We start from the raw sequence: 15,014 nt of genomic DNA, 5'->3' as shown, positions 1-15,014 counted from the left end.
CAGAAGGAAAAATCAACAATTTCAGGTGGGGAAAATAAACAATTTCAGGGGGGTAAAATAAATTATTCCAGGGGGGTAAAATAAATTTTTCCAGGGGAAAAATTCAGCAACTTCAGGGGAAAAAATGAACAATTTCAGGGCGGAAAAATGAGCAGTTTCAGGGAGGGAAAATCAACAATTTCAGGGAGGGAAAATCAACAATTTCAGGGGGAAAAATCAATATTTTTAGGGGGGAAAACCCAACAATTTCAGTGTGAAAAATCAACAATTTTAGGAGGGAAAAAACCCCCAACAGTTTCAGGGGGGAAAATGAGAAATTTCAGGGGAAAAAAAACCCAAATTCATGGGGAAAAATAAATAATTTATGGGGGTGGGGTGACCAGTAGGGGACTGGGGTGTCTCCCTGATTTTTGGGGGTGCTCTGGAAGTTTCTCCCCTAAATTTTTGGGGTTTTCTGGGAGCGTTTCCTTTATTTTTGGTGCTGTTTGTGCCTCCCCTTTCCGTCAGCCCAGCCCGCCTGGCCCAGGCCAGGGTGACCTTTTCCCTCCTTGGCCGTTGTCCAAAAATGGCTCAAATTCCATTAAAAAAAAAAAAAACCGGGATAAAGCCGAGGGTGGGGGGGGGGGGTGGGGAGGAGCCAACCCAGCGATTTTTGGGGGGGCTCCAAGTGGGAGAGAGTTGGGGGAGCCAGGCCAAGGTCGTGGCCTCGGTTTTGGGACCTTTCACCCACATCCCCAAATGGAGCCTGGGGTGCTGCTCCGGCGGCAGGGCCAAAAAAAGGCTGGAAAATCAGGCCTGCCTCAGTTTCCCCGCTCTGTTTGCATCTCTCCGTGCCTCAGTTTCCCTTCTTGGCACTGTTTTTCTGTTCAGATTTTTTTTGCCTTTTTTCCCATGGAAAAGCAAGGAAAATCTCAGAAAAAATGCAGTAAAAGCAGTTCCTGCCTCAGTTTCCCCACTCCGTTTTCCAGCCTCTCCATGCCTCAGTTTCCCTTCTTGGCACTGTTTTTCTGCTCAGTTTTTTTTTGCCTTTTTTCCCCCTGGAAAAACAAGGAAAACCTCCCAGAAGCCCCCGCAGAAAAATGCAGGTAAAGCAGTTCGTGCCTCAGTTTCCCCACTCAGCACCCCCAGCCTGTTTTAATCTCTCCGTGCCTCAGTTTCCCTTCTTGGCACTGTTTTCCTGATCAGCTTTTTTTTGCCTTTTTTCCCATGGAAAAACAAGGAAAATCTCAGAAAAAAAAGGCAGGAAAAGCAGTTCCTGCCTCAGTTTCCCCGCTCTGTTTTCCAACCTCTCCGTGCCTCAGTTTCCCTTCTTGGCACAGTTTTTCTGCTCAGTTTTTTTTTGCCTTTTTTCCCATGGAAAAACAAGGAAAATCTCAGAAAAAAAAGGCAGGAAAAGCAGTTCCTGCCTCAGTTTCCCCACTCTGTTTTCCAACCTCTCCGTGCCTCAGTTTCCCCTCCTTGTCCTATTTTTCTGCTCAACATTTTTGCTTTTTTCTCCCTAGAAAAATTAGGAGAACTTCCTAGAAGCCCCCCTAGAAAGAAGGCAGGAAAAGCCATTCCTGCCTCAGTTTCCCCACTGTTTCCATCTCTCCGTGCCTCAGTTTCCCTTCTTTATATTATTTTTTTGTTCAGCTTTTTTGCTTTTTTTTTTCCCCCCTGAAAAGAACAGGAAACCACCCCAGAGCTGCTCTCAAAAAAAAAAAAAAAAAAGGAAAAGCCGTTCCTGCCTCAGTTTCCCCACTCTGCACCCCCCCTCTGTGCCTCAGTTTCCCTTCCTTGTACTATTTTATTTTTTTAACTTTTTTTTTTTCTCCTGAAAAAGAACAGGAAATCCTCCCAGAGCTGCTGCCAGGAAAACCTCAGAAATGCCCCCAGAAAAAAAGGCAGCATTAGCAGTTCTTGCCTCAGTTTCCCCACTCTGTTTTCATCTCTGCGTGCCTCAGTTTCCCCTCCTTGTATTACTTTTTTTGCTCTGTTTTTTTGCTTTTCCCCTCTGGAAAAAACAAGAAATCCCTCTTGGTCTGCTCCCAGGAAAAAACAGACCAAAACCCCCTCCGGAAGAAACCAAAAATTGGGAAAATATTTCTATCCTGGCTCCAAGGGGGTTCCTGCCATCCTCCCACCTCTAAGAAAGACACAAAACAAGAAAATTATTTATTTATTACAACTTTATTACAAATTTCGCCCCCCAGGGGCCAGTAAAAGTACAAAATTTGCATTTTTGTGCTTCCCCCCCACCCCTCCCCGATACGCTATGTACAAAACCAGAGTACAAAAAATCGTGACACCAACGCTGTGTCGCGACAGGACGGATTCACGATGTCACAGCGCCCCCTGCTGCCCTCGGCGGGAGCGCCCAGAGTCCCGAAATGAAGCTGGAATTCATTAAAAACCACAACTCCCTGCCTGGCCCTGTCACGACAGGACGAGCACCGCGACAGCCGCGATCTCCCGGCTGGATCTGCTCGGTCTCTCCCCACAGTCCCTGAGGGATTTTTTTTGTCCCTCGAGATTTGAGTTGGGGAGCGCAGGAATTGCTCGGGAACGCGGCGATTCCTGGGAGTGCAGCAGCTCCTGGGAGCGCAGGAATTCCTCGGGAAGTGCAGGAATTCCTCGGCAAGTGCAGGAATTCCTCGGGAAGTGCAGCAATTCCGCAGCAGCTCCTCAGGAATGTGACATTTTTCCCTTTTCCAGACGCGCTGCGGGCTCAGAGCCCCGGGTGTGGGTGTGGAGCTCACTGCACGGTGTTGCCGTTGTTGTTGTTGTTGTTGTTGGGCACGCAGGGATCCACCTGCGGGCAGCACGAGGGTGAGGACCCTGCCCCGCTGAGCGCGGCCCCAGCCCGGCCCGGCTCCCCCGGCGCCGCTGCCGTGCTCACCTCCGTGTAGGTGGGCGGCGGCATGAACTTGAACTCGGGCGCGTACATGAAGATGGGGCTGTCGAAGCCGTCGGGATCGTCCAGCAGGGGCGTGGTGGGGCTCTCCAGGCGGTGATCCTCGGGCACGATGTCCAGGTAGCACGGGGGAGCTGTGGAGAGGCAGGAAAACGCTGATGAGCTCGGCTGGGACATCCCTGAGGGGGTTCCACACACTCCGGACAGGGGATCCCACCCCACTCACCCTCGGGAGCATCGGGCAGGTTCAGGTCCACCCAGCTCATCTCGGAACTGGTCTGACTGGCCATGCTGGAGCTGCGGCTGCCGATGCCAGAGCGGCTCCCGATCACCAGGGGCAGCTCCAGGATGATTTTCTTGGAGCCTGGAACGCTGACATAAATCTGAAACAAAACCCCAAAACTTAGAGATCTGTAGCACAAAACCCCAAGATAAAAAGTCCCTAGGCGAACTAAAAGATGAGAACTCACCTGCAGGAAATATTCCACCCTGAGGATGTTGCAGCCCAGGATGGAAGGTTTCAGCTTCCTCACACGGATGGTTTTGCCACGCCACGACTCGGAGGTGCCCGAGATGATGTGGTTGCCACGAACGCAGGAGAGTTTCTGGGAGAACACCTTGGTCTGCCCGTTGGCCAGGTAGGTGTGCTTGGCCACGATGGCGGCCTTGGGCACCACGATGCGCGAGCAGGTGTTCTCAAAGTCGGCGTTGATGCAGATCTCGTCACCTGCCAAGGCAATGACCGACTGTTAAAGGGGTTTGGGGTTTCCCCGAGGTTCCCCCACTGCAGTTCCCCGTTCCCACCAATCCTCACCTTCACAGAAGCCTTTCCTGTCGATCTGGGCGCTGACAGACACGCGGCCGTCGGGGATGAACATGCACGACACTTTCTTCTCCTTTTTGGCTGCAACTGGAGACTGTGGGGAAGAGAAGGAACAGTCAAACACTGGCCCCATCTTGTCCTTCCAACCCTTCCTTCCTCCTTTTCTTCCTTCCCCTTTTTGCAACCGAGCCTCGAATTCCCCTGGAGTGCCCAACACGCCCCACCCAGTGTGAGTTTCTGGAATTATCCACACCTCCTTAATCCCACCCTTAATCCCGCTCAGATCTGATTAAAGCCACCACTGGCTTGGGCTGACCCTCCCCCCCAAGGGCTTTTCTCACCAGCTCTGAGAGAAAAAAGGGGCTCACCAGCAGTTCTGGGGTGTTCACATCCACAGGATCCATCACCTCGAAGCGTTTCTTGATCAGCTGAGCGGGGCAGGCCGGGCGCTCCAGAGACGCCTGCACCCAGTAATCCACAGAGCCATACTTGCCCTTGAACGTGGTGCCCAGCGGCCTGGAGACAAACAGGGGGTCACTCCAGAGCCAAAACAGCCATTTTCCAGTTTAATTCCAGTTTAATTCCAGTTTCATTCAACCCCAGTGGCAGCTGCTGCCTCATACTCACCCCTGGGGCAGCTCGAAGCCGAATTTGTACTCGTACTTGTTGCCGGGTCTCAGGATGACTGAGCCGTCGTCATCTGGAGGAGGAAAAGGGCAGGGAAATCGTCAGGGTGATCCCGAGCTCCGAGGGTGTTGGCCAAGCCCTGTGCACACCCTGGGAACCCCGTGTTCTCTGCCTGCACCTCACCAACACCCCGGGGCAGAGCTGAGCGTCCCGCTGGCTCCACCCCAGCTCCAGCTTCCCCTTTATCTCCCAGCTCCAGCCCCAGGGTGTGATCCTGTGCCCGGCCCTGACCGTGCCACCGGTGTTCCCCACACCACAGCAGCTCCCCAGGCTCTGATTTTGTCCTTTAGCTCCTAAACTTCGACTTGGCTTGGCCAAGTTACTAAGATTTTCTAGATTTAGTTATTTTTCCCAAACTCCAGACACAGCGTTAAGGCTGCGCTGGTGATCAAGAGTTCTAAGGGTGCCTTTCCCAAACCCCCTACCCCATCCAGCCTCACCACACCCCTTCTGTGACCAACCCCTAAATTGGGTTGGGTTTATAAACCAATATTTAAAGCCACCCTCACCACTTTTCCAGCCCCATGGCCTCACCTGTGGGCTGCTCCTCCAGGGCCAGCACGTCCTCGAAGCGCAGGTACTCCATCTCCTGCCGGCACTGGGCCGGGCCCTTGGCCCAGGTCACCCTGGCCACGCCACACGCCAGCACCTTGACGGCGGTGACACGGGTCACCTCGGCCACCTCCACCAGCACTCGCCCGGCCACCTTGTCCCCGCTGAAGTAAACCTTGTCGGGCTCGCTGAAGGCCACAGCGAAGTTCTTCACTTTCTTGAACATCACCATGGCTGGGGTAGGACGAGGACGAACGGTTTGATCAAGTAAAGGCTGCAGGGTTTTATCCCTGTAGGGCAACAAAATCCGCCCGAGGCAAAAAAAAAAAAAAAGGAAAAGGGAGTGGAGGCTTTGTTTAGAGAGACGCTGCGAAGTTCCCACAGGAGCTCCTTGCCCCGGGACCTCAGCGCTCTGAGGGAACGCTGCTGTCTCCACCTTTTATAGGCTCGGGGTCCCCGCCCACCCCCGCCCGCGCCTGTTGCTCTCAGGGCCTCCACGCTGAGGGCGCGTGGCCGGGCGTGCTGCTCGCGTGATCAGCGCGCTGATTGGCTGCCGCTGCCTTGTTTACGGCAGCACTGACCAATCAGAGCAGCGCCCGGGGAGCGTGGACAGCGTGTGAAGGAAAGCAGCGCGTGTTCAGCGGGGGCGGGACGGACGGGGGTGGAGTGACAGCTCGGGTGACCAATGGAGAGCGAGGATGGGCGGCGGCTCTGGCCAATGGCGAGCGCGGAACACGATGTCATGTTCCCAGGGTGGGGGGGGCACGGGGGTGTTGTTCCCAGTTTGGGACAGGCCGCGTTGTACTGGGAGCACTGGGAGCGGCCCTGAGGGGCCCTGAGGGGTGGAGAGCCTTCACCTCCTTCCTCAGAATCCTACCCCCAACCCAGGGTGTGAGAAATGAAATCTGGGGGCGCCTCCATTGCCCTCTTTCAGCCCCCCCCCCCCAGTGAACTCTCCCCTATTAATTTGGGTTAATTAGGGCGGATTTGGGGTACGGATGAAACTGGGGGGGACTCATCTGGGCAGGATTTTCCCTTTTATGCTGATTCCATTCCCTGGAATCCTTCAGCTGCTTCTGAGGGGTTCCCTCAGCCCCCTGAGTGGTATTTTCACCCCCCCCCCCGCACATATTCCCCTCCATGATTTGGGGTAAATAAGGGAGAATTTGGGGGTTCAGCATCAAATTTGGGGTTCCCAAATTTGGGGGGATTTGAATTTGGGCTTCCCTCCCTGTTCCTGGTGTGTTTCTGGGACTGTTCTCACCACCTCGGTGGTATTTTCACCCCCCCCTGCACACACTCCCTCCCCTCTGTAATTTGGGGTAAATAAGGCTGAGTTTGGGGGTTTCAGCATCAAAATCTGAATTTGGGGGGTCCCTCCATGCCCCCGATGTGTTTCTGACACTCCCCCCCATGACTTGGGATAAGTAAAGGTGAATTTGGGGCTTCCCTCCCTGTTCCTGGTGTATTTCTGGGAGTGTTTTTTGCTTCCCACTCAGCTTGGGGACACTTTTTCCCAAAAAAAATCCCTCCCAAACATCGACCCAAGCTGCAACAAACACCCAAATCCATCCCATAACCCCTGGCCTTGTTTTCCAGCAGGGATTTGAGCACTAAAACAGAATTTCTCCTCCCCTCCAAGACAGACTTTGACTTCCAAGAAACCATCAGATTTCCCTCCCTGCACCAGCATTACTCCACGGCAAGAATTTGCTTTTTTCCCCCCAATTTTGGTGCTTTCCCAGCTCAGGAAAATCCAGAGGAAGAAGAACAATGTGCAGAGAGCCCAGGCCCTGTTTTCCAGCAGGGATTTGAGCACTAAAACAGAATTTCTCCTTTCCAACCCCTTCAAAGGAAACTTTATTTTCTGAGAAACTATCAGATTTCCTTCCCTACACCAGATTTGCCCACTCCAGGACACGAATTTTTGCTCTTTTCCTCTTTTTTCCCCCCAGTTTTTGGTGCTTTCCCACCTCAGGAAAATCCAGAGGAAGGAGGAGAGCAATGTCCATGGAGCCCTGGCCCTGTTTTGAGCAGTAAAACAGAATTTCTCCTCCTTTCCAACCCCTCCAAAGGAAACTTTGGTTTTTGAGAAACTATCAGATTTCCCTCCCTACACCAGCATTACTCCACGACAAGAATTTGCTATTTTTCCTCTTTTTTCCCCCAGTTTTGGTGCTTTCCCACCTCAGGAAAATCCAGAGGAAAGAGGAGAGCAATGTCCATGGAGCCCTGGCCCTGTTTTGAGCACTAAAACAGAATTTCTCCTCCTTCCCAACCCCTCCAAAGAAAACTTTGGTTTCTGAGAAACTATCAGATTTCCCTCCCTACACCAGCATTGCTCCACGACAAGAATTTGCTATTTTTCCTCTTTTATTTTCCCTAGTTTTTGGTGCTTTCCCACCTCAGGAAAATGCAGAGGAACGAGTACAATGTCCATGGAGCCCTGGCCCTGCTTTGAGCAGTAAAACAGAATTTCTCCTCCTTTCCAACCCCTCCAAAGGAGACTTTGGTTTCTGAGAAATCATCAGATTTCTCTCCCTACACCAGATTTGCCCACTCCAGGACACGAATTTTTGCTATTTTTCCTCTTTTTTCCCCCAGTTTTTGGTGCTTTCCCACCTCAGGAAAATGCAGAGGAACGAGTACAATGTCCATGGAGCCCTGGCCCGGTTTTGAGCAGTAAAACAGAATTTCTCCTCCTTCCCAACCCCTCCAAAGGAAACTTGGGTTTCTGAGAAACTATCAGATTTCCCTCCCTACACCAGCATTACTCCACGACAAGAATTTGCTATTTTTCCTCTTTTTTCCCCCAGTTTTTGGTGCTTTCCCACCTCAGGAAAATGCAGAGGAACGAGTACAATGTCCATGGAGCCCTGGCCCAGTTTTGAGCAGTAAAACAGAATTTCTCCTCCTTCCCAACCCCTCCAAAGGAAACTTTGGTTTCTGAGAAACCATCACAATTCTCTCCCATGAACATTGCTCACTCTAGGACAGGAATTTTGATTTTTTTCCTCTTTTATTTCCCCCAGTTTTGGTGCTTTCCCACCTCAGGAAAATGCAGAGGAACAGCAATGCCCATGGAGCCCTGGCCCTGTTTTCCAGCAGGGATTTGAGCAGTAAATCAGAATTTCACACTCAGCATTACTCCCCTCCAACAATTTCCTCTTTTCCTCTTTATTTTTTTTGCCCAGTTTTGGTCCTTTCCCAGCTCAGGAGGGAGAACAATGTCCATGGGGCGAGCCAGCGGTGGAAATGGGAGTGGCGGCCATTTCCAGGGAGGCTCTGTTGGGTTTCTGTTGTTTTTGTTGGGAGTTGTCCTTCAGGGTTGTTTGTCCCGCTGCTCCTGGCGCTGTTCCTGCCCTTCTTCCCCCCGGAGTTAATTCACACCTGATCGTATAAACCGATAAAGCTCCGGATAAACCCCGGGGCACAAACTGCCCTCCTGCCAAGCCACAGGACACAATTCCACCTTGAGAGGGAATTAATTATTCCTTGCTTGGTGCACAATGGAGGAAATGCAGCTTTTTTTTTCCTCTGGTCCCTGTTGTTTCCCACTAGGAAAAAAAAAAAAAAAAAGCTGGGTTCATGGAGAATTAGGGATTTATAATTATAATTTATATAAAAATAAAAATATAAAAATATATTTATTTTATATGTGTATATATTTATTTCTATATTATATGTTTGCATACTATATACTTACATTTATCTGTATTCATTTATATTTGAAATATAAATATATATTTATATTGTGTATTTTTATATTTATATAAAATGAATATATATAAATAAATATATATAAAATATGTATAAATATATAAATATAAAGAATACATTTATATGTGTATATATTTCTTTCTGTACTATATGTTTATATATTATATATTTACATTTATCTGTACTCATTTATATTTGAAATGTAAATATATAATATATTTATATTATCTGTTTATTTATCTATATAATAGTATTAATATATTTTAAATGTATTAATATAGTGATATCATGTATTAATATATTGATATATTAATATATTAATACATTGATAGAATACATTTAGTATATTAATATGTATATATTATATTATATTATATTATATTATATTATATTATATTATATTATATTATATTATATTATATTATATTATATTAATGTCTTTAATGTCTAATATTAAATTATATTAATTTATACTGTATATATTTATATAACATATATTTCTATATTATGTAATAATATTTTCTATTTATAATATAAATACATAAACTTATATAATTAAAATATAAATATATTGAGATTTATAACAATAATTATAATAATAATTTGGTGAAAGGTGGGGAGCTTTTTCCAGCCTTCCCTGCCAGGGGATATTTGAGCCCTCAGATCTCTGCCCCTGTTTACGCTCTCCCTCTGCCGTTCCCATCCCCTCAGACATTCCAGCAGAGCCAAAGGGCCACGGAACTCATTGGGAAATGATCCCAAGCACGTTCCACATCCCAAAAATCCTCCCTGAGCTGCCCTTTCCCCCCCTGCCCTCCATCCCGGGCAATTCCCTCGAGGGTGGAGAATTCCCTCCAGGAATTCTGCATGGATTTGGAGGAGGGTTGGGATTTTCGCTTGGGAAAAGCCAATTTTCCCAATATCAAACCCAAGAAAATCAGGAATCACCAGGGCAGGGACAACCTCCTGCCAGCACTAAATTTAAGGCACTAAAATGTTATTTAAGGCATTTATCCCCATCCCATGGGCTCAGAGGTTCCCCAGGTGGATGGATGGGCAGAATAGCAGAATCCATAATTTTTCCTGAAGCTCCTAAATAGGGAAAAGAAGTGGCCAGGAAGTTTTGATGGATCTGGAGTGTGGTGTCAGGATTTTTACTTGGAAAAAAGCCAATTTTCCCAATATCAAACCCAAGAAAATCAGGAATCACCAAGGCAGGGACAACCTCCTGCTCCCACTAAAATTTTATTTAAAGCATTCACTTCCCTCCAAGCTGTTACTTGGAAAAAGCCAATTTTTCCAATATCAAACCCAATAAAACCAGGACAGGAATCATCAGGGCAGGGACAACCTCCTGCCAGCACTAAAATTTTATTTATCCCCATCCAAGCTGCTTTCCCATGGGCTGAGAGGTTCCCCAGGTGGATGGATGGGCAGAATAGCAGAATCCATAATTTTTCCTGGAGCTCCTAAATAGGGAAAAGAGAATTCCAGGAAATCAGAATGGATCTGGGGTGGGGGATCAGGATTTTCACTTGGGAAAAGCCAATTTTCCAATATCAAACCAAATAAATCCAGGACAGGAATCACCAGGGCAGGGACGACCTCCTGCCAGCACTAAATTTAAGGCACTAAAATGTTATTTAAGGCATTTATCCCTATCCCATGGGCTCAGAGGTTCCCCAGGTGGATGGATGGGCAAAATAGCAGAATCCATAATTTTTCCTGGAGCTCCTAAATAGGGAAAAGAGAATTCCAGGAAATCTGAATGGATCTGGGGTGGGGGATCAGGATTTTCACTTGGTAAAAGCCAATTTTCCAATATCAAACCCAATAAATCCAGGACAGGAATCACCAGGGCAAGGACAACCTCCTGCCAGCACTAAAATTTTATTTATCCCCATCCAAGCTGCTTTCCCATGGGCTCAGAGGTTCCCCAGGTGGATGGATGGGCAAAATAGCAGAATCCATAATTTTTCCTGGAGCTCCTAAATAGGGAAAAGAAATGGCCAGGAAATCTGAATTAATCTGGAGTGTGGTGTCAGGATTTTTACTTGAAAAAAGCCAATTTTCCCAATATCAAACCCAAGAAAATCAGGAATCACCAAGGCAGGGACAACCTCCTGCTCCCACTAAAATTTTATTTAAAGCATTCACTTCCCTCCAAGCTGTTACTTGGAAAAAGCCAATTCTCCAATATCAAACCAAATAAATCCAGGACAGGAATCACCAGGGCAGGGACAACCTCCTGCCAGCACTAAAATTTTATTTATCCCCATCCAAGCTGCTTTCCCATGGGCTCAGAGGTTCCCCAGGTGAATGGATGGGCAGAATGACAGAATCCATAATTTTTCCTGGAGCTTTTAAATAGAGAAAAGAGAATTCCAGGCCACTGTGACTCACTTAGCTCTCCATCCCATGGCAATCTGGAATTCCTTTGAGGGTCAGGATTGCTCTAGGAATTCTGCATGGATTTGGGTTGGGGTGTCAGGATTTTCACTTGGAAAAAGCCAATTCTCCCAATATAAAATCCCCTTCAAAACCAAGAAAATCAGGAGAGGAATCACCAGCAGCTCTGGGCAGGAACCACCTCCTGCTCCCACTAAAATTTCATTAAACACTCGAACACCCATGGCAGGGGTATTAAAGTGATAAATAAAATTTTAGTGCTGGCAGGAGGTTGGATCCAGGTGGATGGATGGGCAGAATGACAGAATCCACAATATTTCCTGGAGCTTTTAAATAGAGAAAAGCGAATTCCAGGCCACTGTGACTCACCCAGCCTGGGAATAACCCACTTCCAAAGGCACAGGGGCAGAAAATGAACCCTGGGGTGACTCAGCCAGGGGAAGGAATTGGGCACGGCTCAGACTTGTTTGTGCCAGCACAGCCCTCTGGTGCTGATAAGATCCCTGGGTTTATTATTTTTTTTTTTTTTTCTGCTGCTGATAAGATCCTGTGCTTTATTTCTGCTCCAGGTTATCAGGGTTGGTTGCCAGGAGCTCCTGGGGCAGCCTGGCCTTTGTCCTTGCTATAAAAAAAAGCAGAATTTCGTCTGGATCGGTTGGAGAGAGGGAGGGTTCTTGCGGCCCTGCAGCTTCTCCGGGGTGTTTATTCCATTTTTCTCACCTTATATGGTCCCTTCCAGCATTTTCCAGCCTGGGAAAGGGGGGCAGAGAGGGGCAGGGAGGGATCCGGAGTGGTTGGAGCAGGGGACAGAGTGTGCAGCTGGAGCTGGGGTGGAAAAAGCATTTCCTCTGCTTGTTTGTGCACGGGGAGCGCTGGGAACGGAGCCCAGCTGGGAACAAAAAAAGGACTCTGGAACTGGGTTGGCTCCTGGAAAGCAGCTGCAATAAATATATTTATATTTATATATATATTTATATATAAATATATATCCCACAATAAATATATTATATTATATATATAAATTTTCTAGTTTTAGTTTTAGTTTTATATTTGTTTACTTATATTTTATATATAAATTTATTTATTTATTTATAATACTATGTATTTTATATTTTAACACATATTTTGATATATATTATAGGTTATGTATTATATAATTTTATATAATATGTTTTTATATATTATAATGTCTTCTATTTATTATAATATATTATACATAAATATATATAATATTAAAAATGTCTATTCTATATAAAATATAATGTAAAAATATATTCTATATAAATATCTATTATATAAATAAACAAACAAACAATTGTATAATATATAATATATAATATAATATATAATTCTATGATATATGATATATGATATATGATATATGATATATGATATATGATATATGATATATGATATATTATATATTGTATATTATATATTATATATTATATATTATATATATATATGGAAATAAATGTATAGCCCAAGAGGAAACCCAAAGCCTTGCAGAAAACTTACATGTAGAAACCTGAAAATGAGAAATACTGACTTAGAAATACCATAAAATAAAATAAAATTAACGTCGTAAAGGAAAAAATTGAACTAAAAAAGTGTTTAAAAAATTAAATTAAACACTTAAAAAATAGAAGTATAAAATATATTATAATACTTGAGAAAAATAGAATTATAAAAATACATTATAATAAACCTCACTAAGAGTAATTTTAAATTATTACCTTTAAAGCATTTACAACATAGTGTAACTACAACTAATAAATCAAAACCCACTTATAACGCATTATAATTTAAAAGTAGTTAACTTCTAATTGTAATAACATAAATTATAACATCTATTTTGGTAAAATTTATTTCTATTATTTTATGACATTCATTTCTATTTTTATAACATTTATTTCTAATCTATTTATTCTTTATAACATTTGCTTATTTCTATAGCGTTTCTTTTTTTTAAGATCTAATTATAACATCTCTATTGTCTAACCCTTCTCATAACACTAAAAATTACACCAAAATTTTTAAAACAGCTCTCAGTTGCCCCAAACTCTAAGTAAAAAAATTTAAAAATTTCCCAAAAATTCCCTTTTTTTTTTTGCTGTTTTGTCCCTAGCAGAGGATTTTGACCCCCATATTTGAGATTCTACAGGGTCAGGGATCAGGATCCCCTTTTCCCCTTCCCACAGGAGGATTTTTTCCTGTGAAATCCCATTTTTCCAGCTCCCACTGGAGACTGGGGTGTGGAAATTCTCCATCCAGGTGGGATTTCCTCCCCTGTTCTCTGCCCTGTGGGGGTTTTTTGGAGCAGGGAGGGGGAGAGAAGGTTCCAGAAGAGCTCAGCCGTCCATAAACAGGGAGGAATTCAGATTTTGGGAGTGCAAAATCCCGTGTTTGTCACCTTCTCTGGCAGGGACAGTGACAGCAGAGAGGGGCAGAGCCCCTGGAGCCCCTCAGACAGCAAAAAAATGGGGAATTTTCCTCATTTTCAGCAGCAGAAACTGCTCCGAGCTGGGAGTGTCAAGGTCAGGGAAGAGGAAGGTGGCTTGGAGCCATCTGGTGTCTGGAAGGTGTCCCTGCCACCAGCAAAATGATCCTGAAGGTCTGTTCCAGCCAGAACAACCTGGAAGGAATTCTGGAATTCTGGAATTCTGTGATTCCTTGTTGGTTGGGGTGAGGATGGAAATGCTGTGACTCTGGAGCTCTGACTGTGCCGCAGTGCTGGGTTCTGTGGACATCTAGAGGCTTTCCTGGGAATGGCAGAGGATTCTCCATCCATCATCCATCTGTACATCTGTCCATCTGTCCATCCATCTGTACATCCATCCATCCATCCATCATCCATCCATCATCCATCCATCATCCATCCATCCATCCATCCATCCATCATCCATCCATCCATCCATCCATCATCCATCCATCATCCATCCATCCATCCATCCATCCATCATCCATCCATCCATCCATCCATCCATCATCCATCCATCCATCTCCTCTGTAACAGGGCCATCATCTCTGTCACAGGGCCACCATCTCTTCCTGTCACAAGGCCACCCCCTCCTCTGGACACCCTTCAGGATCTCAAACCCAATGCAGGTGTTCATCTAAATGGGGAAAAAGTGCCAGCCATGGGGTTGTCCTGTCCCATTCTCAAATTGTCCCACCCTGCTCCTCCTCAGGGCCACCCCGGGGCAGGCACAGCCTCTTCCCCCACCCCACACCCAGGAGCAGAACGTTGGCACCACTCTGAGTTGTTGATGTCAACAAATTTCTTTCCATTGACGTCAAAGGACTTTGGATCGACCCTTCCCCTCCATGGCTGATGTCACCAGCTCAAAAACATCTCAGCTTCTCCATCCAGCTCCAGCAGAGCCCACTCGGGGGAATTCACCTCCCAGCTGGACCCGGGGGGGTTCAGGGTGGTCTCCCAAGTGGAGGAGGCCTCAGGAGAAGGTTTGGGTTGGATATTTTGGGAATTGTGTTGGTGGGAAGGGAGGTCAGACGTTGGAACCGTCCTGGATGTGTTCAAAAACAAGTGGATGCGGTGCCTGGGGTCACGGGTCAGGAGTGGCCTTGGCAGTGCTGGGGGAGAGTTAATGATTAATGATCTCAGAAGTTTCTCCAGCCTTAATGAGTCCATAATTCATCAGAAACAATTTCTCCACGTTGTAATCCAGTTGTCAGAATTGTCCACGTTGGGCCACTCCTGGTGTAACTCTGGGTTGGGTGGAGCTGCTGAGCCTCAAATCTGAAACCAGAGCTCCCCAAATCACAATTCCTGGGCATTTTCAGTTTGGGAGCTGCTCCCCAAACTTCAGAGGCGGCTCCTGAGAAAGGGCTGGCAAGGGAAGCTCCAGGCCCAGTCCTGGTGGTGCAGGAGGTGGGAAGGTCTGGTTCCACTGGGAACCCTCCTTTCCC

The 15,014-nt window shown here is 46.4% G+C and overlaps 1 protein-coding gene across 2 annotated transcripts; it reads right to left on the bottom strand.

Annotated features, from left to right (window-relative positions):
• Positions 1-2,152: 2,152 nt before the first annotated feature.
• Positions 2,153-5,381, bottom strand: TXNIP (thioredoxin interacting protein). 2 transcript variants are annotated; one of them, XM_074529318.1, is made up of 8 exons: positions 4,938-5,381; positions 4,344-4,416; positions 4,085-4,232; positions 3,708-3,810; positions 3,364-3,620; positions 3,120-3,276; positions 2,879-3,027; positions 2,153-2,791 (listed from the first exon to the last, which is right to left on the bottom strand). In XM_074529318.1, exons 1-8 carry the CDS (start codon positions 5,185-5,187, stop codon positions 2,735-2,737), a joined length of 1,194 nt encoding a protein of 397 aa, XP_074385419.1. In that variant the 5' UTR covers positions 5,188-5,381; the 3' UTR covers positions 2,153-2,734. The 2 variants fall into 2 exon arrangements, with proteins under 2 accessions (XP_074385419.1, XP_074385418.1); XM_074529317.1 differs by having other exon boundaries at positions 2,153-3,027.
• Between the last annotated feature and the right edge of the window lie 9,633 nt (positions 5,382-15,014).

Source organism: Zonotrichia albicollis, chromosome 30 (genome assembly GCF_047830755.1).
Source record: "Zonotrichia albicollis isolate bZonAlb1 chromosome 30, bZonAlb1.hap1, whole genome shotgun sequence".
NCBI lineage: Eukaryota > Metazoa > Chordata > Aves > Passeriformes > Passerellidae > Zonotrichia > Zonotrichia albicollis.
This window is presented reverse-complemented; position numbering and strand designations above follow the sequence as displayed.

What these genes read in the sequence shown, in the direction of transcription:
- TXNIP (XM_074529317.1), bottom strand. Translation starts at nt 5,187, where the DNA reads ATGGTGATGTTCAAGAAAGTGAAGAACTTCGCTGTGGCCTTCAGCGAG. An exon ending in CCTGGAGGAGCAGCCCACAG is followed by an intron (nt 4,417 to 4,937) that starts GTGAGGCCATGG and finishes TTCCTCCTCCAG; the next exon opens with ATGACGACGGCTCAGTCATC. An exon ending in CAGGAAAGGCTTCTGTGAAG is followed by an intron (nt 3,621 to 3,707) that starts GTGAGGATTGGT and finishes TTGCCTTGGCAG; the next exon opens with GTGACGAGATCTGCATCAAC.